This window comes from Tasmannia lanceolata, unplaced genomic scaffold (assembly GCF_043159265.1).
Source record: "Tasmannia lanceolata isolate RefF3 unplaced genomic scaffold, GAP_Taslan_0.1 ptg000004l, whole genome shotgun sequence".
Taxonomy (NCBI): Eukaryota; Viridiplantae; Streptophyta; class Magnoliopsida; order Canellales; family Winteraceae; genus Tasmannia; species Tasmannia lanceolata.
Window position 1 is genome coordinate 11,752,400 of NW_027518681.1, and position 23,804 is coordinate 11,776,203.

The following is a 23,804-nucleotide window of genomic DNA, read 5'->3' on the forward strand; positions in this document are numbered from 1 at the left end:
AAGAAAATTCATTTGTTAATAAGCTACAATTGACCACTTCTTGCAGTCCATGGACTTGGAGTCAACTAGAAGAAGGGTCTGGATTAATTAGGGAAATGATATATCTGCCCCTTTTGATCACCAGGAACACCCCCTGTCAGTGTTTGTGGGAATTAGGGCATTGAGTTCCTGACATTTGTGGCAATCAGGGGCATTGAGTTCTTGACAAGGGGGTGTTCCTGGTGATCAAAAGGGGCTGATATATCACTTCTCATTAATTATCATAGTTGTACCAGTACGTAGGGATCCCAAATTTGTTCAATATTAAAAGCGGCCCTGATTTAAAGCTACAACTCAACAAAAGAAATTGATATTGGCACTCCAGGGACCTCTCTTTATTGTCTACCACAGACACACGGTTACAATTACTACTAGCAGATTTAAAAGAAAAACAAACATCAGAATTCAATGAAATCCTCAAATTATTAAGCTTGTATTACTCATAAAGCTTCAAGGGGAGGCGCGGGGTGAGAAGGACTTCCAATGGAGTAACTTTTGGCAAAGTGAGGCCTAATCCCTCAGTCATATCAACGGCCATGTTCGAAGGAGTTCCAATATTGAAGCTATGAAGAAGCCGAGCAAGCGTCAATTGCACAATCTGAAGGGCAAAGGAGATGCCCGGGCACGATCTTCTACCGGACCCAAAAGGAATAAGATCAAAATGTTGGCCCCTAACATCCACCCCCACATGGCTAGTGAGAAATCTCTCCGGTCGAAATTCGGAAGGATCTGACCATACACGTGGATCTTGTTGGATCTTCCAAACGTTTGCCATTACCCACGTTCCAGCTGGGATGTGGTACCCACCTACATTGCAATCTTGTGAAGCCAAATGTGGTGCTAAGAGAGGACCTGCAGGGTACATGCGGAATGTTTCCTTGATGATAGCTTGGAGGTATACCAAGTTCTTTATATCTGATTCATCTACTTGTCTTTCCTTGCCAATATGGATGTCCAATTCATCTTGGGCTTTCTTTAATGCGTGGGGGTTGTTTAATAGTAAAGATAGGGCCCATGTAAGAGTCACTGTTGTGGTGTCTACAGCACCTAAGATAACAGACTGCACAAAGAAGTTAGAGTTGGTGAATATTGTGATATAATTAGATGATTTCACTAATCTTTGTTGATTATATTAGTAATAAGGAGTACTTATATAAAGCACTTAAGAGACAACCATAATAAGATAGAGATAAGAAGATAAGATATCATAATCTGCACCAGTTGCCTAATCTATTCTAACCACCTCTCGTCGGACTCTCATTAGTATTTGATTATCCAACAGTCAGATCTCATCATATCTGATCAACTCTAACAAACGTATTACATTATTTGGAATTTTCTAGCCAGGCAATTTCGTTGAAAGCCATTTTGCGGCTCACTTTTGCAGGAGAGAACAGCAACACAGGCTCAGCTCACTTTTAAGCAGCTTCTGTCTTATTCATTTAATTGATCACAAGTGGTTGTTGTTGTTAAAGTATAAAAGATAAATAGTGTCTTTCTCCAACCGTTAAGCTTTTGGAGTAACTGGTTGTTTAACATGGTATCAGAGCCAAAGGTCTCGAGTTCAAACCTCCTAGATATCCACATGCGATGGCCGGCCCAAAGTGGGACCATATGTGCCACTTGTTTGCCAAGTGGGCCACACGTGCGGGGGAGTGTTAAAGTATAAAAGATAAATAACGACTTTCTCCAACAGCTTACGCTTTTGGAGAAGTTGGTAAGTTAACAGTTGTCTCATGCAAAAGTGAGCTGTGAAGATTTTCCTTGAAATTGCCTTAGCAAATCTCAAACATATGTGTGTGTGCACGTGCCCGCGAACACATATATAGGGATTTGCTAGGGACCATCGCAGAAGGCTTTTCACGGACTGGCGGTTGCATGAGGGTAGAGTGGCAAGATCATGCATCTCGTTTCAGCATGTTCGCAGGTCGGCAAATAGTGAGGCTAATAGATTGGCCCAGGGTAGCTTCTAGGGTGGCTTTGGAAATCTACGACTTCCTTCGTCTTTGATTGGTCTTGTTTTGGCTTTTATTAATATAATTCTTTGCATTCAATATGTGTGTGTGTGTGTGTGCATATTTTATCACATGCAATATTCTTGTAGGAGATTACTATACGAATGCCTAGCAGATAGTATTATGTTAGTCCCATAAACATACCATGGAAGTTGCCTTAATGATTGTATCATTATCATGATATTTAGAGAGGCCGGTATCGTTTACTACTGCAAGCATCACGTCAATGAAGTCTAGCTCGCCCTTAGCCTCACCGGAGAGTCTCTTCTGACGATGCTCCTCAAGCCAGGTTGAAAGGAGAGAATCCAATTCCTTAGCAAACCTTTTCATGTCTCTCACAGGTCGTTCCAAATTCGTCACCCACTTAAGAAAAGGAAGTGCATCTGACAACACAAACACACCGGCTAGATAAGTGAATCGATCCATAGCTTCTCGGAACCGCCTCGCCTCGCCCTCGAGGGCGTCATGAGCTACATTTACACCGAAATATCGCTTCCCCACAACCATCATAACCACCACATTAAATGTAAGGGTTTCAAACCATTCCTTCATCTCTATCTTAATTGGACGTGCATCATTCTTCTTCCATATTCCATACAAGTCTTTAACGCAAATGTCGATCTCGGTCGCTCGAACATGCTCGAGCATGCCTAGTCGATGGTTGGAGAGAAGCTCAACGGTGGCTAGCTTGCGTATCTCGCGCCAATAAGCACCATAAGATGTGAAGCCAAACATGGCTCCATCATAAGCCAAATACTTTCCGATGGCGCTTTGTGGACGAGTAGCAAGAATCTTGTCATTGGTAGTAAAGCATTCCTTTGCCAACTCCGAACTATTCACCACAAGTGTGGGATTCAATCCGAGTCGGATCATGAATGCGGGTCCATACTTGTCGGCCATTGTGCCGAGCTTTCGAGCGACCGGCTCATTGCCTCCTAGCAAATGGAGGTGGCCAATTATAGGCCAGCCACCGGGTAGTTCGGGCGGAGCCTTCACAGTCTCCTTACTCTCAGTCTTCCTAGCAATCCCAAGTTTGTAGAAGAAAACTAAGCCCAAAAGCCCCGCAATAGTAAGAATGTGGAGAAGAAATTCCATTGTATAAGTGAGCTGAGTAATGGAGATGAAAGGAAGGCATTAGAGATAGGGTATTTATACAACATTTGGTGTATAGAGGAGGGTGTAACCATTATTATATTTCTTGGGTCAAATTTGATGGCTAACCACTTCAGCGAGCTATTAACTTCAGAAAATCGTTATAGATCTTTAAAATAGCCCCGCCAATCAAATTGGAATCTGGTTTCAACATTATCCTATTTGTTTTTAGGGCAGTGATAAATCGACCCCCTAATCTCTTAAATCGACCCCCATATCTCTCTCTCCTGTCTCTCTATCTCTCTCTAAGCACTGCCCTATATGGGGGTCGATTTATCTCTGCCCTTTTTATTCTATTTTTATGGTGAAATGAGAGGATTTTACAGACACGGTCCAAATTTGATGGCTCAGTGGCTCGAAGACTCGAAGTAGCTTCTACTAAAAAAATAAGAGGGTCTTTTTAGATAAGACCGACCAAGGAAAGAATCTTCAAGTCTTGTATATTAATCGTCAAAGAAATAAAAAAGAAGGATAAAAGATGTGAGAGTACTATCGTGTTTCATGCTGCTGATTACTTTTCAAGTCACGTTTTTCAGGATTTTCATGGATTTCACTTTCTTTTCTTTTCTTTTTTTTAAATGTTTTGGGAATCGAGGGTTGATGAACACATAAAGGAACCAATCCGCATCCCAACCCGTTGGATGCGGAGAAGATTTTGATTTGGATTTCTCACATTTGCAGCCCTTTTTGTGTTGTGATTTGGATCTGGATCAAATCCTTCGATTTCCAAATCAGTTAAAAAAAACCGGATTTCCAAATATGCTGTGGAAATAAGTAATTGGAAATCCACATTGACCTGGCAGTTTCCTTCACCCTCTTTGCTCCTCAACCTCTCCCCCTCCATTAGGAAGTATCCCCTTCCCTATCTGTCTCCCTCAACATGAGCTGGTGGATCTATTCATTTTTTATTCAAAACTCAATTCCAAATACAAATGCAAAATTTGAGGTATCCAAAGGGGCCCTAATTGCTATGGAATCACCCATCACGCACATGTCTAATTGCAATCCTTCTGACTGGTTAGTAGGGCATGCATAGTAGGAAATCAAGATGGTTGATTTAGTAGAAAATTATGAGTAGCCCGCACAAACTTGGTCCCATTTCAAACGGAAATCTCATCACTAGATAAAAGCACTATAAAAATCAAAGGTTTACTCTGAACATGGATTCATGGATAAGTGCTTAGGATCACTCAATCAAGGTCTTCTAGACGGTATTTGTCTGGACATACGGTTGCATTCGATCAATTGATCACAAAAACTAGGTAGAAAGTTGGGCCTGATAATTGTCTTTTAGGAAGACGGTGTTGATAAATTCGCCCCCAGTATATTTCTCATCCGCTGCCTTTGGCTGTAACAGGCCGGGAAGTGGACCGATAAGTAAGAAATATTTGCTTGTAACTCAACTCTCTCCTATAACCAAGAAATATTTACTAGTCTAACTCAACTCTCTCCTATAACCAAGATATATTTGCTACTCTCTCTCTCTCTCTCTCTCTCTCTCTCTCTCTCTCTCTCTCTCTCTCTCTCTCTCTCTCTCTCTCTCTCTCTGACCAATAACCAAGAAATATTTACTAGTAAGTAAAATTTCGGGCGAACCGATCGCCCGAAATTTAAGGGAAATATTAAATAATTAATAAAAGAGGAAAGTGTTGGTGAGCTGAAAGCGCCCAATCACATTGGGGCCTACTTTGTTAGGATGATCCAAAGCATTCATTTGAAAGGCCCTTACATAGATGGGGTGTGTACCAAAAATCAGCTCCATAGGATCATCCTAACCCATCCATTTGTGGAGGTCAAAATGGACAGACATTATTTGTCCACAAATCTGCCCATTTTTGTCCTCCACAAATGAAGGGGTTAGGATGATCCTATGGAGCTGATTTTTGGTACACACCCTATCTATGATAGGGCCTTGCAAATGAATGGTTTGGATCACCACAGAAAATGTAAGACCCATGTGCTTGGGGTGCTTAAGCTCACCATAAGTTTGGTGAGCTTAAGCTCACCGACACTTTCCTCTTAATAAAATCTAGTTTTTAAAGTTATTTTCCTACCATTTCGGGCCGAAATTTCAGGAAAACAAAATTTTGAAATTTCGGTCGAAATAAAGTAGTGTTTCGGGTTTACCCAATTTTGATTTCACTGTCCACCGAAACCCGAAATTTCTGAAATTTAAAACCTTGCCAATAACCAAGAAGAGCACTACTAGGAAAACGGGATCCCATTTTTTGAAAAAAGAAAATGGACATCAACCATTAGAGCCCCACGTTCACTAAAAGACAAAGCAAGGGAACTCAAATCCCCATGAAAGCAATAAATACATCTTGAAAAGGGTCGAATCAACTGAGATGTCACTCCTGTTTTTATTTTCCACTCAGAATCCTGTTTTAAAAGTGTTCTCCAACCAAGAAATATTTGCTAGTAACAACTCTCTCCCACAACCAAGAAATATTTGCTAGTAACTTTCTCTCTTCCTCCTCTCTCTATTTATAGAATTTTTCTTCTTATACTAATCAAACCAAAAGACATCTTTTACTCAAATTGAAAGATTAAACTACTGCTAACTAATCATAATTTAGAATCCTTTTTACCTGTGCCAATAGGTGATATGAAAATGAGTGTGAGATCAATCCCAAGACCTCGTCTAGTCGGTGATGTGAACCTAGACTGACCTCATCCGGTGGGTAATGTGAAACTGGATACCTGCGCCAATAGATGATGTGAAAACTGGCCCTAACCTCGTAGGACCAGTTGCCAACCTCTTCTAGGCAGTAATGTGAAACTACAAGTTTGTGTTTGTCACGAGAGATGTGACAATATCTATGGTGTCGGCTAGCAAGTGAAAATGGTTATTTTTACATGTAACTAATGGAATTTGCATATTGTTTTTTTATGTACTGCTCTTATAATGCATCTCGGAAAATAATCATGATTTCAGAATTTTACTATTATGTTACATACTTGATCCATCTGTTATAGGACACTTGTCCATTCCATGAGCGTTAGATGTTGTTTTTCATGTTGGGAGGAATAGATATTGACACGCGGAACGGGAAAATGGGACGAGCAAGGATTTTATTAGCTTCGACATCTTTAGATTCATTTATTTTATTTTCAACATTGATAGAAAAAGATTTATTGATTGTGGAACTTTAGTTGTTCTGTATAGTTGTTATGTTGGACAGGTGTTGTTATGATTCATTAGCCTTGCGTCCCCATGTGGGTAAGACATGGGCATGTGGTGTTGTCGCGGACCCGAGTTCAGGGCATGACAAAGAGGAGGGTCGAATTTGATGGCTAAATTATTGTTGTTGTTTTTGTTATTATTATTAGGGAAATTATTTCAGCACAACCACGTTTAGATACATGCGCTCTCCTAGCTTGTCGTTTATTATTTAATTGGCTTGTAAGTGCTTTTGGGAAATTGTAATAACTTTTGTACGGCTCTTTAAATACTAAAAGACAATCTAGTGTGCATGTATCAACACATGTGTGTGCTGAAATCATTTGCCTATTATTATTAGAGGAAAATGATTGTGAGCTTGAAGCTCATATAGCTTATATGAGCTTGAGCTTATATAAGCTTATAGTTTAGAACCCCAAACACAATGTGGGCCCACATGTGTTTGGGCCCTCAAGCTCATATAACCTATATGAGCTTCAAGCTCACAATCATTTTCCTCTTATTATTATTATTGCTATTATTATACTGGTGATGATAATAAAATATTAGTCAGAAAATTGAAATATGGTCCTATTTTTATCAGGTTCAAGAAGAGGAAAACTCTTCTTAGACCACTCTGCATATCTATACATCACAAGTCTCTGTGTACCATTAAGTTCTACTTGTTTCACTTACATTCATTCGTGGGATATACTTTGAATATTTGGAGCTATTATATATAAATGGTAGGCGCCTATCTATTTTATCATGTAAGGAGACAGATTCAAATGGGACCCACTTATTTAATTAATGATACAAACCATCCATCAGCTATGCTCCACTATGGATGGACCATGCCCTGCGTATTGTGACCCTCGACATGTCGTCTGAGATTGATCATAGATATCACTCCGAAGATTTATTTTACATGCACGTTAATGAACTCAGCTTGCATTTTTAATTTTTATACAAAAGAAAGGGAATGCGCTGCCACAAATATTAATATTCGTGTGAAAAATCCAGTATATGAGAAAAGTGTTCCTGAGTTCTAGCTCATATAAGCTTATCTGAGCTAGAGCACCGGAACACATGTGGCCCTACATTTTCGGGGTGATCCAAAGCATTCATTTCGAAGGCCCTTCCATGGATAGTGTCCATGTTTCTGCCCATTTTTTCCCTCCACAAATGGCAGGGTTAGGATGATCCTATCGATCTGATTTTTGGTACACACCTTATCCATGGAAGGGCCTTTCAAATGAATGATTTGGATGCTCCCAAAAAATGTGGGGCCACATGTGTTTTTGAGCTCTAGCTCAGATAAGCTTATCGATCTGAGCTCTAGCTCAGGACACTTTCCTCTTTTTTTAATCAAATACAATACAATAGAAATATAAAAAAGAGTGAAACTCCTAGATACAAGTTTCAGTACGTGAAGGAAAAAAATCAAAGACTTCTAGCTCCCTAGCAGGTCTATCGTTCTCTGAATTTCTTGATCGCCTCACGTGATGGTACAAGATTGATGTTCCCTCAGCCAAGGTTTTAAATTTTGGCCGAAATCCGAATTTTCGGATTTCAGTGGGGACCGAAACCGAAATTTGCTGAAATTCCGAATTTCGGCCTTTACAAATTTCGGTAATTTCGGTCCGAAATTTCTAGAAAATGTCTTTAAAAAAAAAAAGAATTGTTACAAAATTTCGGCCGAAATTTTAGAATTTCACATTTCGGTCCAAAATTTCAGAAATTCGGACTGAAATTTCGAACGGAAGTACCAAATTTCGGATTTCGGAGGGGTCCCAAATTGGTACTAAAACCGAAATTTAAAACCTTGCCCTCAGTCCAATCATCGATTTCATCGATCCATTGAGCAAATTGCCAAGGAGAAGCTGCCTTCCCTTCTAACCACTTGATCACATTCAAGGAATCTCCCTCCACTATGACTTTATCTAAGATATCTTTCTCCATCAACTTTATTCTTCAGTGCACCGCCCTAATCTCACCCTCAATGAAGTCAAAGATCCCTATTGGGCCTGAAAAAGCCCAAATACATGTTTTTATTAGTCAAATTTTCTAGTGTAAAAATAAACTCAGAATTTAATTGTAAGCTGATTAATAGCTAAAAAGAAATATGTGTTGTATTAGCAAAGGAGTTTTAGGGATAAATCACAAGTGTTTTGAAACTCTAAAACATAAACTGTTTGAAGTGTGGATGGACACAAATACGTGTGTTCTGAAATTATATAAATATGGGTTTTCTGTTTGATGGGAACAATCTCATACATTATAGCTAAAGTTCTATCATAAAGAGGATCCCTAATTTGAGAGACAAATTGTGCCGGTTAGGGGTGCAAGTTTGGCCCTGTCAGCCCTGAGCCCGAACAGGGTCAGGGCTGGATTTTCCAACCCTAAGGGTGGGTCAGGGTTCGTTTCTTTAGACCCTGACTCAGGTCGGGTCGGGTTTTGGGTTAATGCCTCGGGTACCCTGATCCGGCCCGACCCTAAGTTTTCTATTATAGAATTGAACCATCTATGCATGTTTCTTTTGCTAATGTTTTCTATTATCTTGGATTGATGTTTCTTTAGATTATTATTATTAATTGTCTCTGTTGCCCATCACGTTGTTGAATTCATATTGTCTTATTTTGTTCCCTTTCTCTATTTATTGATCATTTTGTTCTATATGATAAGTGGTTGCTATATTTTTGGCACTCTTAATAGGTATTTGCACTAGGGTCGATTAGGGCCGGGCCGGGCCGACCCTACCCAACCAAGGCCAATCAGAGCAGGCCAGGGCCAGCTCTGAGCCCTGTAGGGCGGGCCATGGGTTGAGGTTTTTCGGCCCTGACCCTGGGTCAGGGCTGAGATAATGGAATCCAGGGTTGGGCTAGGGTTTTGAAAATCCGACCCAACCCGACCCTGTTGCAGCCCTAGTGCCAGTCATTCCATCGATCGAGCCTTAAGGTTTTCTTAAGATTAGAAGATCTATATTCTCTTGTTTGTAGTGCAGCGGAGGTTCTTGTTTGTAATTCGTCAAAGCTCGAGGGAATTTGCAGTCTTCGATTCTAATCGCCATGGCCGGAAGTACGTTCCGCATTAAGTTCAATTAAGTAAAGTTTTTCACTGATAACTATTGAAAAAGACCGTCCTAATCCAATTTAGTTGCCTAGTATATTTAGGTTTTTTTTTAATCCAGAATTAATCTAGAAACCGGGGCGGCACCTTAAATTTTATTAATAAGAAAAATAATTACAAGAGGAGGACATAGAACCTTGTCTAGTATATTTAGGTTACCTCATCTTAACTATTTGTCTAATCTACCACTAAGATGATCCAACGGTGAGATTTCAACCCAATCCAAATGTGAGATCTCACTTATTAATTAGAATACATGTACTTATCGAGCTAATCAACCAACCTCAAGCATTTAGAGACTTATTATTAAGGGATTTGCTAGCGTCCATCGCAAAAGGCATTTCGTGGATGGTCTGTTGCATTTTAGGTTCACTTTTCAGCAGATTTTGTCTTCATGGCTACTGTCAGATGCAGCAGACCATCCACGGAATGCCTTTTGCAATGTACGCTAGTAAATCCCTATTAATAAAGGAGTTTCAACTTTTTAAAATCCTTTTGTACTAAGGAAATTTGGTCAAAATGGTCCAAAAAATAGCGGAAATAGTGAAACGGTACCCCACATTTCAAATTTGTGAAATGGGTCCATTTTACTTTTCCTGACATGTTTTTTTACCTGAATACCCCTCAGGTGGTTTTGTTTATTTTAAAAAATATTCGATTCTTATCTGTTGGGCTTGGAAGGGGTTACCAGGTCAAGGAAAATGGGGGTATCATATATGAAAATGGGGTGACTAAGAGATGAAATGGGGTTATCACACCTAGAAAATTTTCGGTTCATGTCTGTTGGTCCTGGAAGGGGTTACCAGGTCAAGGAAAATGGGGGTATCACATATGAAAATGGGGTTATCACACCTGGAAAAATTTCGGCTCTTATCTGTTGGGCCGAGAAGGGGTTACCAGGTCAAGGAAAATTTGGGTATCACATATGAAAATGGGGTGACTAAGAGATGAAATGGGGTTATCACACCTGGAAAATTTTTGGTTCATGTCTGTTGGGCCTGGAAAGGGTTACCGGGTCAAGGAATATGAGGGTATCACATATGAAAATGGGGTTCTCAGATATGAAACTGGGGTTACCACACCTGGAAAAATTGCGGTTCTTATCTGTTGGGCCGGGAAAGGGTTACCAGGTCAAGGAAAATGGGGGTATCACATATGAAAATGGGGTGACCAAGAGATGAAATGGGGTTATCACACCTGAAAAAATTTTGGTTCATGTTTGTTGGGCCTGGAAGGGGTTACCAGGTCATGGAAAATGAGAGTATCACATATGAAAATGGGGTGACCAAGAGATGAAATGGAAGTATCACATATGAAAATTTAGAAATTACCAGGGATGGAGGGGACCTCTATTATTACTTGACCATATCAGGCCGAGTTATGGCAAACTATGGGACCCACTGTAATAACTCAGCAATTGATCCGTTACCGTTTCAAAAATAGGGTGACTTCTACTCCAAAAATTTTATAAGTGTATCTAAATACAGCCACTATTTACAAAATAACAAAAAAATTCGTAAGAGTATATGAGTACATAAAAAAAACATATACAACTTCTTCTCAAAAAAACCCACACCCTTACGCAAAGAAGGGAGCTTGACAAGGCACGCTCGACCTTGTGAGTATTGGTGCAGAACGTCCAATAGCAGTTTCGTCGAGGTTCGGTCCGACGAAGGGAGGTTCTTTGCAACTTCTTCTATTGTGACCAAGTTTTCGGCATCAGGTGCACTTGTAATGTAATCCCACCTTTCAACTCGCAATCTGTTCTTCTCGTACGTGGCCTTCCAGGCGGTTGCTTTGCAAGCGGTGGTAATATTGTCATCAACGGTTTGGGACTTTCATGCCATTGTGTCTGATCTAGTGTTGCATGCACAACCTCAGCGTATGTATCCTGATACCTCTCTGCATCAAAACATTCGTCGCAGTAATCATACAGATCGAATTCTGTGATGTTAATGGCTGCGATTGCATGTCCGCACGGAAGTCCAAATGTTTGGAAAGCACGACAATTGCACGTTCGAGTTTTCAAATCGATGGAATCTGTAGTTTCAAGGGACTTTACTTCGAATTCATGAGTCCCTACTCGATAAGCTGTATATTGGCAGCTCTCCCTCAGTGATGACTCCATACGTTCTTCTGCATAATGAGTCAACTTTGTGTGCCAACTACTACCTAATTTCTGACGCTTCTGAATGAACTGGGTAGTCTGATGTCGAGTGTGCTCTACTAATGATACAATCGGCAAATTTTCTGGCATCCTTCAAGACAGCGTTGAAACACTCCGATCTATTCGTAGTCAATACATCATACTTATCCCCCTTGAAATAAAAACTAGCCCAGTTTTCCTTCGGAATATTACTTATCCACTTGTGTGCGAGTTCATTATTTGCCTTAATCTTCTCCATTGTTTCTTTGAAAACACTCTCCCTCAATGTCCTTGCGGCTCTCCAGAACAATCTCTCAAGTATAAGATCTTTGAAGTCGGACCGGAAGTTGGCAGCGAGGTGGCGCATGCAATAACTATGATAACTATTTAAAAATACTGTAGGTACTACCTGCAACAACCCGTTCTGCCGATCGGAGCATATAGTGAATACATTCATCTGTTCTGGCAATGCGTGCCTTTTCAACAACTTCAGAAACCACTCCCAACTATCTTCATTCTTCGTCTCCACCACCCCAAATGCTAATGGATATAAAGCGTTGTTACCATCAACACCGATTGCAATCAATAAGATTCCTAGATATTTCCCTCGCAGATGTGTTCCGTCCACTAAAACTATAGGTCTCAATGTTCGAAAAGAACGTATGTAGGGACCAAATGTCCAGAATAAGTGAGAAATTTTATCATCTCCCCTTGGACGTAAATCTCTATGTCGAAAAACACGCATGTAGCTTTCAGGATTTCTGCCCATTATCTCAACTGCAAATGCGAGCAATATGAGTTAAGAGTCCTCGACATTCCCGTACTTAATCTCAAGTATGATGTTCATCGCATTGTATTATTTCCAATAGCTAATAGGTATACCCCAATACATCTTGATATATTCTCTTATGATCCTTGTACGAACGTCCTCTAGGCGAGCGAATAAATGGAAACATGTCTCAGCTACCCAAGCTGCTGTAACGAGAGGGTGATCATTGCCCCTTATTTTAGTTGTACACATAAGGTCGGCAACAAACGACTTCACTACCACAAAAGTCATATGATTCACACCCGTTATACGCTATTTGCAACTATCTTCCTTGCATCGAACAGAGTACTTTTTGCGTGATGACTTTGCCTTCTTAAAGATGAATCTCTATCGAATAGCATATTCTCGAACAACCTTCTTGAAGTGTCTCATGTCATAAAACATTGCCCCAACTGTTAACTGGTCAATTTTAATGTATCAGCTTCTATCTCTTGGGCTCCAACAAACATGCCATCTACTTCCATTGGCCCACTACCGTCACTCAGAACCGATTGAGTATCACCTCTGATAGGAGTACTCCCTCTGATAGGAAAGCCTCCGTTGTAACCTCCTTTGATAGGCTAAGCGGTTGGACTAACAACGATGTTTTCATGATGATCATCCTCGTCCTCCACTTCCTCCTCATAATCACCACCACCACCATCATCATCATCAGCATTTCTTTCTTCTTCATAATCTAAACCCCTTACACAGAAATCATTTTCAAAAACATTATTGATGTCCACTTCATGATCTCCAACATTTTGTAACTCATCTATACCTCCGGTAACATGGTTAGCATGCAAACCACTTGCCAATGTTTCATTTAAGTCAAATCGAGACCTGTATAGTTCGAAAATATATAATTAGCCTCAATCCATATGATCAATTCATAATTTGAACTATGGAAGTCTTGAAAGATTACCAACGAACAAAAATACCTTATGCTGGGTTGATCTCCAATATTTTGTAACTCATCTATACCTCCAGTAACATGGTTAGCATGCAAATCACTTGCCAATGTTTCATTTAAGTCAAATTGAGACCTGTATAGTTCGAAAATATATAATCAGTGATTAATTCATAATTTGAACTATGGAAGTCTTGAAAGATTACCAAAGAACAAAAGTACCTTATGCTGCTTTCTCCTGGACCACCTCCTTTACTGGTATCAAGGATCCCTTCACTTACAAATTCGCTTTCGTAGTCTTTTTGCAAGTCCACTTGAAAATGCGGGCGAAGATTGATATTTTTCCGTTCGCGTGAACATTCTTGGAGCGGAATCGAAGTAGATGGAATGTTAGGATTAATAGATGTTCTATTAATACAAAAATTGTTTGGGGGAAGCATTGACGAATTCAATAAATTAATACCGTTCTCACTTATGGTTTTTGTTATGTATATCATCACAGAATTGAACATGTCTCTGTCAAACATCCTCAACATTGTTTGAAGGACATCATCATCATCAACGTCGATTAAAGTGATTATATATGGATCAACAACGTATCGACATTTGATCAATAGTAAAACATTCATTTCTATTATACCAAGTCTTCTTTGGATTGCACTTTGAAATTCATCAAAATTAATTCGGCGGGAAACAGATAACAATGTCTTCCTCCCCCCGACATTGTCCCAAGAAACCTCATCCTTCAAATGTCCATCACAGTGTAAAAGAAAAGAAACCATTGATTCGGACATTTTTCTATAATTTTAAACAGGGGTTCTAAACTCTCTAACATAAACTTCAAGACTCTAAAAGGGGCTATAAAGTTGTGGCTTAATGGAGCTTATGTAGGGTGTTTTCAATTGGGCAGATTGGAATAAAATAGGGTCATGGACTAAAAAGTGGTTTCTAGTACCTAAATGGGGGTTTTCTATGGGATTATCAAAGAAAAAAATAAGGGATTATTTTTTGGATAATCCCTTAGACAACCCTAATCACGACAGTTATGAAATACCTAGCAAGGTTCAACCCTTATTTTTTGGATAATCACTTAGACAACCCTAATCACGACCGTTATGAAATACCTAGCAAGGGTTCAACTCAATGGTAGGGCCATCAAACATTAATAACACTTATCAACCCTTATAAACATTAATAACACGTCATCCAAGAAGTGCAGCCGGAAAATACTTGGCCTATGACTACGCAATGTTTGGGTTTTCAGCCTACTGGCCTTACTGGCGTGAGGTACTGTGAAAGAATTTTAGCCAATTACTCCAAATGGTTTAGGCCCTGTTCGTTTGAGATTTTGACAACCGATGGTGATCGAGCCTTTAGTTCAAACACTTAGTTTTCATATCAAACTTTGAACTAATTTTGATGTGAGACGCATTAATATTGAATTTCATAAGAGAAGAAAATTTAGCATTAGATCCATTGGTCAATCTTAGAGAATTTTGGCCCTGTTTGGATTACAAGAAAGACATTGTCGACGGGATTTATTTATTTTTTTGAGAACCTTTTTCTTCCCACAATTTTTAGGAAAATGATATGATTATAGTTGATCTAGAGCAAATCATCATACATTGAAACTCTTTCTAATTAAAAATTAGGATCGGATCGAGTTATCTTTTCTGTGCATACAAAGAAGTCATAACTTTTATAAATATTTTTCATTTCCAAAAAAATTTCAATAATCCAAAAGCCCCAACAATGAGCTTTCGTGAAAATCAACCTGTGGATTCGGTGTATAACTTGAAATCATCATTATCCAAGTGTTTACATTCCAATGAGGGATTTCATAAAACACTGACAGACATCCGATAAGGGATTTCATAAAACACTAACTCACATTACCTTGAAATGGGTTTGGGAAGGAGATGAAGGGTTGCAGTATGTTTTTTTAGGTTTTACCTGGTAACAACTGGCAGGGCATAACGAAGAAATTGATGAAAGACTCTAGAGATCTATTTAAATAAAAGACCCTGTTCAGGGAAATTGAAAAAAAGAACATCCAGAACCAAAATTTGTGATAGGAAAAAGCCAAAAAGAACCGAAAAATCGAAATCCTCTTTTAGAAGAGAAAAACGTACAATCAAAATCCCCCTACAAAAAAAGAATTAATAATCCATGTTTGAGGAAATCCCCTAAAATTTGGTAATCCTAAAAACCAAAACAAAATTCAGGATCCCTAATTAAAATCCATCTATTTAAAGTGAAAAAATGGAAAAGTAAAGGAAGCAAGAAAACTCATCTTTGGTTCGTTTGCCAGAGGGAGAATAGCCTAGTTTGGAATCCATATATAGTTCTTACCAGTCTCCTTCATTAATGAATGAAAAATAAAAATAAAATATAATTATGGTCAAAGACAAAACGATACCCAGAGTAGGACATAGAAGAGAAGCAAAAACAAAAGCATGTGACGAGACTTTGAGATGAGAGGCGATGAGAAGGAGGCGGTTGAGAGCAGTGGAGTTTTCAGGAAGGGAATCCAGAGAATGCCAAACGAGCAGATAATAGGGTTTCGTTTGGAGTCTTTGGACGGACATGTAAGGGTCATTGACATTGGAATTGACAAAAATTGCCATCAGAAATTGGATACACAGTGAACTTTTCCTAAAATACAATGAGATGTAGAAAGAATTTAAGCAAAAGTTGGGAACGAAAGCGATAACTTTTGGATGTTCTCCAGGGGCAAAGTAAGTGACCTGGATGACAAATATACCCCGGCAAAATTGAGTAGGGCGGAGACAAATGTACAGTATGGCCCGTACCATAGGATGATCCAAACCGTCCATTAGATGGGCCACTGCCTACATAGGTTGTGCCCCAAAAATAATTTTAATAGGTTGATCCGAACCCTCCTATCTATAGAGGGTTATAGGTTGATCCAAACCGTCAATGTGATGGAACCATGGTTTTAAATTTCGGTCTGAAATTTCAGTAATTTTGGTCCGAAATTTCGATTAACTGCCATTATTTTTTAAAACAAAAAGTGTTACAAAATTTCGGAATTCGGAATTTCAGTTTGTTCCGCAATTTTGAAAATTCAGTCCGGAATTTAGAACCAAGTTACCAAATTTCGGACCGAAATTTTGGTTTTCGGTGGGGTCCGAAACGGTTACTGAAACAAAAATTTTAAATCATGGATGGAACACACCATCAATCGGTTGTGCCCGTAAAATTTACATAGGTTGAGCGTTGCTCTCCAATCGATATAGGCTGATCCTAGCCCTCCAATCGATAGAGGTTTCCATAATTGTTGTTCCTCTTCAGGTGCCCGGAATCCGTCAATATTTTGCAAGTGTCCTTCATGAGTAATAAAAGCAGTTCTTTCGTCATTGTCATATGACTTTACCTCTTCTTGGTAGTTTTTTGCCGTAATTGTCATAGACAGTTACCATGTGTCGGTACTTTTCATATGTAGATTATGATTTTACCCTTAAATAATTTCTCATAGAGATAGAGGTTAGATATCAGCAAAGGGGTTAATGGTAAAAGAAAAGGTTTGGGGCATTATTTTTGGACGTTTGCGCTAGGGTATTTATTGCCCAACATGAATGCCGAGAATACCCCTAAAGAAAATCAGAAATGTCAATGCAAAAGGTATTGTGCTGGGCTGTGGGACATGAATGGAAATAACGAAAAAGTGAGGATGACTTTAACCCCTGATTCACGCTTTATATATAGTATGAGGATTTTCCTCATTTTTTCATGAGATAAGGTTTCTTTGGTAATTTTTCATAATGAGAGAAGAAGCTACCGAATCATAACTTATAAGTTCTACCCATTTTGTGAAAGAGTCATAGGTGAGCATTTTAACAAGAGAATAGGATCTTTGGGGGAGTCAGTGGACTAAATCTTGAACCTCATTGCTAACTTGGGTTTTGAGAGTGGAAGCCAAGAATCGAGTAGGACTAATGGGTTACTCCTCAAGTTTCCTGGGATTCTTTAAAGTCAATGGGGACTAACCACCCTCATAAAGGAATTCTTTACCAAATCTGTGGATGAGATTTTTTTACTTTTAGAGATGGAGTCTTGTTTAAAGAAAGAAGTTACGACTAATTGCACCAATATATACCTCCGTGCAAGGGGTTGTCATGCACGATTGCTAGTTATCTTTTTGAATAAAAATGCTTTCCACTTCATCCAAGAGAGTGTTGGTTATCTCATTCTTTGTAGATTCGAAGAGTTGTCACTCATAGATTGATCAACTTTTCCAACTACTTTTCACAGCTACTCCACTAAACTATTCATTTGTGCATAGGTAAGGGTGTCAATTTTGGCTCGGGCTCGGAAGCATGCTCGAGCTCGGCTCGAATCCTTCACTAGCCGAGCCCGAGTTAGGCCAGGCTCGGCTCCGCTCGGCTCGTTAAGAATTTAATATATTTAAATATATATATATATATATATATATATATATATATATATATATATATTATATATTAATATATACACTAAAAGGGTTGTCTAGGGAGTGAAAGGGGGAGGCAAAATATGTCACTTCTTTTTTGGAACCCCATTTGTTACTTGGACCACCCCCCTAGTGTAAAAAGAGTAGTAAAAAAACACTAGATAGGGCTGTCCAGGGAAGATGACGGGTGTAAAATTAATATAATTTGAGCTCAATAAGGCTCGCGAGCGGCTCGCGAGCCTGACCGAGCCGAGCCGAGCCGAGCCCGAGCCCACCTTTTGAGCTTAGCGAGCCGAGCCGAGCCGAGCCTGGCCAAGCTCGGCTCGGCTCGTTTACACCCCTAGCATAGGCCCTAAACGTGCCACAAAAATATTCTCCACAGGTTGACTATAACCTTTTACTGTTTAGAGCTTTCCATAACATCGTTTTTTAACTTTATGAGCCGTCCATTTTACACCAAATATATCAGAGTTTTAGCATAATTTTTTTAAGCATGTCTATTTAGGACGGGTCTAACAAAGGAGTGGTTTAGATCATCTAAGTGTGCCCCACTGTACATTTTTCACTAGAAATATACTCCCACAACAATAAACAATCTCTTCTGATAGAATCCCTGATCTTCTCTTCAGCCAATTCTAACCACATGTGTTTTTCAAGCCATCGATAGAACTTCCTGTCACGTAGTTTCAGCCTTACACTCAATTCTGTTGAAATAGCTGTTTGTGGTTTAAAATATTAGTAATTAAATATCTTAAATTTCACGCTACTATTTGTTCATCTAGAACTTTCGCAATGATTTAAATAATAAAATAGTCATGTAATGGATTTAAATAAAGGCCGTGCTCCTTAGATCAGCACTCACAACCCAGCTATGGATTTTCTTCTCCATATGCAATCAATTGCTGGGATTCTTGTCATGGTTCTACTCTACAAACTGTGGATAGCTAGGACTAAAAGTAAGACCAAGGAGGCACCCGAACCAGCTGGTGCCTGGCCTATAATCGGCCACCTCCACTTGCTCGGCGGCAGTGCACCGCTCTTTCGAATCCTAGGAGCCATGGCCGATAAGTACGGATCCACCTTCACCATCTGGCTCGGTATGCGCCGCATCCTTATCGTGAGCAGTTGGGAGGTATTGTTGGAATTTTTAGTTAATTGATTGCAATTTTCATATAGAGATTGGGTAGATTAGAGTATTTTCAATTTCTCCGTAGATGACACATGATGTTCTCCGATCTAATTACAAGTTATGTTAATTACTTATGTTAATTTTATACATGGCCAGTGGAATTTGGGTTTTGGGTATGAAAAATGTTAATTAACATAACTTTTTTATCAATTCTCCCAGAAAGCATATAGGAGCTTGTTTGACCAATCTTTTTATGTTATACTTTATACATATATATATATAACAGGTGTCTAAGGAGTGCTTTACTACCAAAGACAGGGTTTTGGCGGATCGCCCTACCTTTGCCGCTGGCGAGCTCTTGGGCTACAACTATGCCATGTTTGGCCTTGCCCCTTACGGGCATTACTGGAGAGAGATACGCAAGATATCCACGCTCGAGTTGTTGTCCAACCGCCGGCTCGAATTGTTCAAGCATGTCCGAACCATGGAGATTGATACGTGCATAAAAGACTTGTATGGACTGTGGGTTAAGAACAATAAGCAACCAGTTTTGGTAGAAATGAAGCAATGGTTTGGAAATTTTACCATGAATGTTGTTGTGAAGATGGTCACCGGAAAACGATATAACGGCGAGAAGGGCGAGTCGGAGGGATTCAGACATGGGTTGAGTCAATTGCTTTATCTCGTTGGCGTCTTTGTTGTGTCCGACGCGCTACCTTTTTTGAAGTGGATGGATCTTCAAGGTTATGAAGCTACCATGAAGAAGACATCTAAAGAACTAGATTTTATTGTTTCCAATTGGGTGGAAGAGCATCGCCGGAAGAGAATCTCCGACGAAGCTCATGTTGATCAGGACTTCATGGACGTGATGTTGTCGATCGTGGATGAGGCTGAGATCTCCGAGTACGATTCGGATACCATCATCAAGGCAACTTGTCTGGTACGTTGTTATACCATAGACTTAGAATTTTGAGTGCACATATAGGCCACGTTGGCCAGGAATTTTTTTTCCATGATAAATTAGTCTCTCCAAGTGGTGAGACAGGGATAGGGCAGGTGGGAGAAGGAGAGAGATTTGAGAGGGCTCGACTGAGATGAAGGTGAGAAGTGGCCAAAAATAAAGAAAAAGTCGATCATGAGATTTTTGTTTCCTCATTTTTTCAGAGTAATCGAATTCCTTAAAAATCAGATATGCAGATCGACCCAGGGGCGGAGGCATATATAGCGTGTTGGGGGGTTGCAAAATCCCTTTTATTAGTAATGATATTTGCAGAAATTCCAAGTGATATGGCCACAGCCCCCAAGGACCAGGCATGCAAAGTGTAAATTAGTGTGCCCCCAGTGTAGATTCCTTGCTCCGCTCCTGACTGGATTGGATCGGGCCCACCAATGAGTTGGTCGGCTCTTTTTGGTGTGCTTTTCGAATCATACATTTTGAGTCTGGGTCATGATTCATTTCAAATTAGACTGTTATTAGGGTGTACACATATAGGGATTGGGATCGTAAGAGTGAATCATTCTCTCCGGTATGATTTCCCAAACGGAATCCTGTTTTCCTAGCAGTGCTCTATAGCTAAACCTACACATAATTATCAAGTCGTTGATAAAAATACTCCGATAACGACAGAAAAATTAATAAATTTGCACTGACTTACACCTAAAATTATAAGATGATCCCATATAACATATGCTAGTTACATGTAACTAGAATGGGAAATGATTCCAAAATCCAGCTTATCTGCCAAAAAAAAAGAATGGGAAATGATATTTCCTATAATGATTTCATTTGAAGAGCAAGTCAAAGGTCGTTGGAAATTATTTTTAAGAAAAACACAGACAAAAGGGATGTAATTTCTCAACAAGAATAGTGGGACTTTCATTTCCCAAGAAGAATATATTAACAGTCATAATGAAGTGAGTTTTTTTCCAAAAAGACGTGCAAATGGAGATGGTAATGTAGTTGGACTGTCATTTTCTAGCAAGAATATATTAAGTCATAACTCATTTCTACCATGACTAATTGAAGGTGCATATCGAAAAAATCCACGACCTCTTTGTGACTCTGTCTTCCCTAAAACCAAGAGAGAGGTTATTTATTGGGAAATTATATAATTCCCCCCTCAAAAGATGGTTTCTGTGATAATGGTAAGCTGATTGAGGATAAATTCACCCGTTTTAGCGTTTTTCTTTGCCTTTAAAGAGGGGGCCGGATTTCATCCGTCGGAGGGGGGAAATATCATTTCCCTTTTTATTTAATGAATATCTTATCATGAACGTGTTAAAAATATTATTTTATTTAATACCAAATTTCGGAAAAATATTAAATAGTTAAAAAATCGAGATTTTTTTGTTGAATTTCCTTAAATTTCGGAAGAAACAAATTTTGAAATTTCAGCTGAAATCGTATTACGTTTCGGGTTGACCGAAACGAAATTTGTAGGATTAAATGATACATTTCCCCCTTTTGTTCCCCGGGCCACCTCTTTTTAATGTAAAAGGAGGAGTCATAAATACACTGGCGTGTTGGTTTGAGAAAGATAAGGGGGCGAATATATGGCTTCCCTCTTTGAAGATGGGATTCTGTTTTCGTAAGCATGACAACTCTCTCTATCTATCTATATATATCTCTCTCTCTCTCCATTTTTTCACTCCTATAGTCCTATTGCTACTTTCTACCAGTCAGCATAGGGTGAGGCCCACTATTTTAAACCATGCCTAGCGTGATGGGTCCACCATTTTACACCTCGTGTTTTGATGGTGGCCCCAAACCCAGTGTGACGGATAAAATCATCCCCCCTCCCCCATGCTCCCTCTTTTAATGGTTTCTATGAGAATGGTTCACTTTTTGAGGATAAATTCACCCCCTTCGTTTTTCTTTGCCTTCAAAACTTAACGAATTACGTTGGGGTTCGGGGGAGGATTTATCCGTCAGAGAGGGAAATCTCATTTCCCTTTTAGGTTTTGATTGAGTGGGACCCAACATCTCTACCATACTCATGCATAGAGTGGGCCCCACCAATTACCCCACTCTACCCTAACCTATGCATTAGGTTGGGGCCCATCATTTTATGGAATACTAGTAAGACTATAAGTTATTATCAATCGTTCCAATATGGTTTCTAACAACTTTGCATTCAATTTTTGTAGTCTCTTATCTTAGGTGGCACAGATACTACAGCCGTAACCCTAGCATGGGCCCTCTCTTTGCTACTGAACAATCCCCATGTGTTAAAGAAGGCACAAGATGAATTGGACATCCACGTAGGCAAGGATAGAAACGTGGACGAATCCGACATCAATAACCTAGTGTACCTTCAAGCGATCATCAAGGAAACAATGCGCCTCTACCCAGCTGCACCCCTCTCGGTCCCACACTCGGCAATCGAAGATTGCCAAGTGGACGGCTTTCATGTCCCAGCTGGCACTCGCATAATGGTGAACCTTTGGAAGTTGCAACGGGACCCACGTGTGTGGTCGGACCCACTTGAGTTTCGGCCCGAGAGATTTCTCACTAGCCATTTAGATGTGGATGTAAGGGGCCAACATTTTGAGTACATACCGTTTGGGTCTGGCCGAAGGTCGTGCCCGGGGATCTCGTTCGCGCTGCAGGTCATGCATTTGGCACTTTCTCGTCTTCTTCATGGATTCGATATGTCGAGCCCATCAGGTGGGCCCGTCGACATGACCGAGGGCCTAGGCCTAAACATAACCAAAGCAGCCCCGCTGGAAGTCCTCTTCACCGGACGACTTCCTTCCAAGCTCTATGAACAATTGAGGGGAATATAAATGGAAATTAAGTATTGAAAGTATATTGATGTGGGTCGCCTTATGGCAGTCCATGTTTCTTGTATTTTTCTTCTGTGTGAAATTGTGTGAGGAATGATATTTGTACTCTTGTTTTAATAACAGCACTCTCGGCTAAGTTTTACACTTTTCTAATTAACTGACGTCAATCGCGGGTAAAAATTGTATTTGATAAAGGAGTGCCATTATCAAAACAAAGGACTGTTAGAATATATCAGATCTATTATGAATTGACCGTTAAATCTAGGTGTTAAATTTGGTGATAAGGTAGTCAGGTTACATTATGATTATCTTTCTCCCTATGTTTATCCTTGTCTTCCCATGTGCTCTCTATAAGGACCGTTAATTGTAATAACATTGAGAATTGTTGGAAACATGTTTCCTTTAGGCAGCCCACATTTACTTTCCTAGTTAATTATGGAAGCCTTGGATAGTTTTAAATATTGGATTTTTAGGTTAAATAAAGATAACTCTAGTCATGAAAGGTAAGAGTTTTAGTACAAATGAGAAACTAATCCATTCCGTAAGGCTCTGTTTGGATGCCAATTGCAAGGAAGCCTTACGCAATCTCCAAGGCTCCAAGCAAAATAATACACTTTTTGGTGTTTGTTTGCCGATTTTACACCATAACCCATAAAGACCACCAGACAAGAATTATAGCTAATTATTGCTTATCTGGTGATGTGGCACTAATGAGTTCTCCTCGTACCCTCCATGCCTCGTTTCTTCAAAATGGTAAAATTCTTCTAGTAGAATTTTGCTCTCTCTCTCTCTCTCTCTCTCTCTCTCTCTCTCTCTCTCTCTCTCCTCTTTCTATATATTGGTAATGACACCCCCTCCCATTACTTGGCAGCCAAACACTACTTATCACTATTCTACGAGGTAAATCCTTGGTAGTCAAACATTACAAAAGTTTGTCTCCTCCCTATTGACTACTTAAACCACTAATCTATATGGTAAGCATCTGCATCCAAACAGATCCTAAAGCTAAACTATAGGAGTTGCTTAATGGGAGCAACTTTTCTATAAAGATATTAGGTTTAGGGTTTTCTCAGA

The 23,804-nt window shown here is 39.6% G+C and overlaps 3 protein-coding genes across 3 annotated transcripts; 1 reads left to right on the forward strand and 2 right to left on the reverse strand.

Moving 5' to 3' along the window:
- Window positions 1–295: 295 nt before the first annotated feature.
- Window positions 296–3,149, reverse strand: LOC143875861 (xanthotoxin 5-hydroxylase CYP82C4-like). Its single transcript, XM_077377450.1, has 2 exons — window positions 2,199–3,149; window positions 296–1,099 (listed from the first exon to the last, which is right to left on the reverse strand). Exons 1-2 carry the CDS (start codon window positions 3,147–3,149, stop codon window positions 476–478), a joined length of 1,575 nt encoding a protein of 524 aa, XP_077233565.1. The 3' UTR covers window positions 296–475.
- An 8,045-nt stretch (window positions 3,150–11,194) lies between these two features.
- Window positions 11,195–11,626, reverse strand: LOC143875653 (uncharacterized). Its single transcript, XM_077377259.1, has one exon. The coding sequence runs from the start codon at window positions 11,624–11,626 to the stop codon at window positions 11,195–11,197; it is 432 nt and encodes a 143-aa protein (XP_077233374.1).
- Window positions 11,627–18,532: 6,906 nt separating this feature from the next.
- On the forward strand, window positions 18,533–22,883 carry LOC143875495 (cytochrome P450 CYP82D47-like). Its single transcript, XM_077377061.1, has 3 exons — window positions 18,533–18,947; window positions 19,231–19,884; window positions 22,092–22,883. Exons 1-3 carry the CDS (start codon window positions 18,687–18,689, stop codon window positions 22,728–22,730), a joined length of 1,554 nt encoding a protein of 517 aa, XP_077233176.1. The 5' UTR covers window positions 18,533–18,686; the 3' UTR covers window positions 22,731–22,883.
- Window positions 22,884–23,804: the final 921 nt, after the last annotated feature.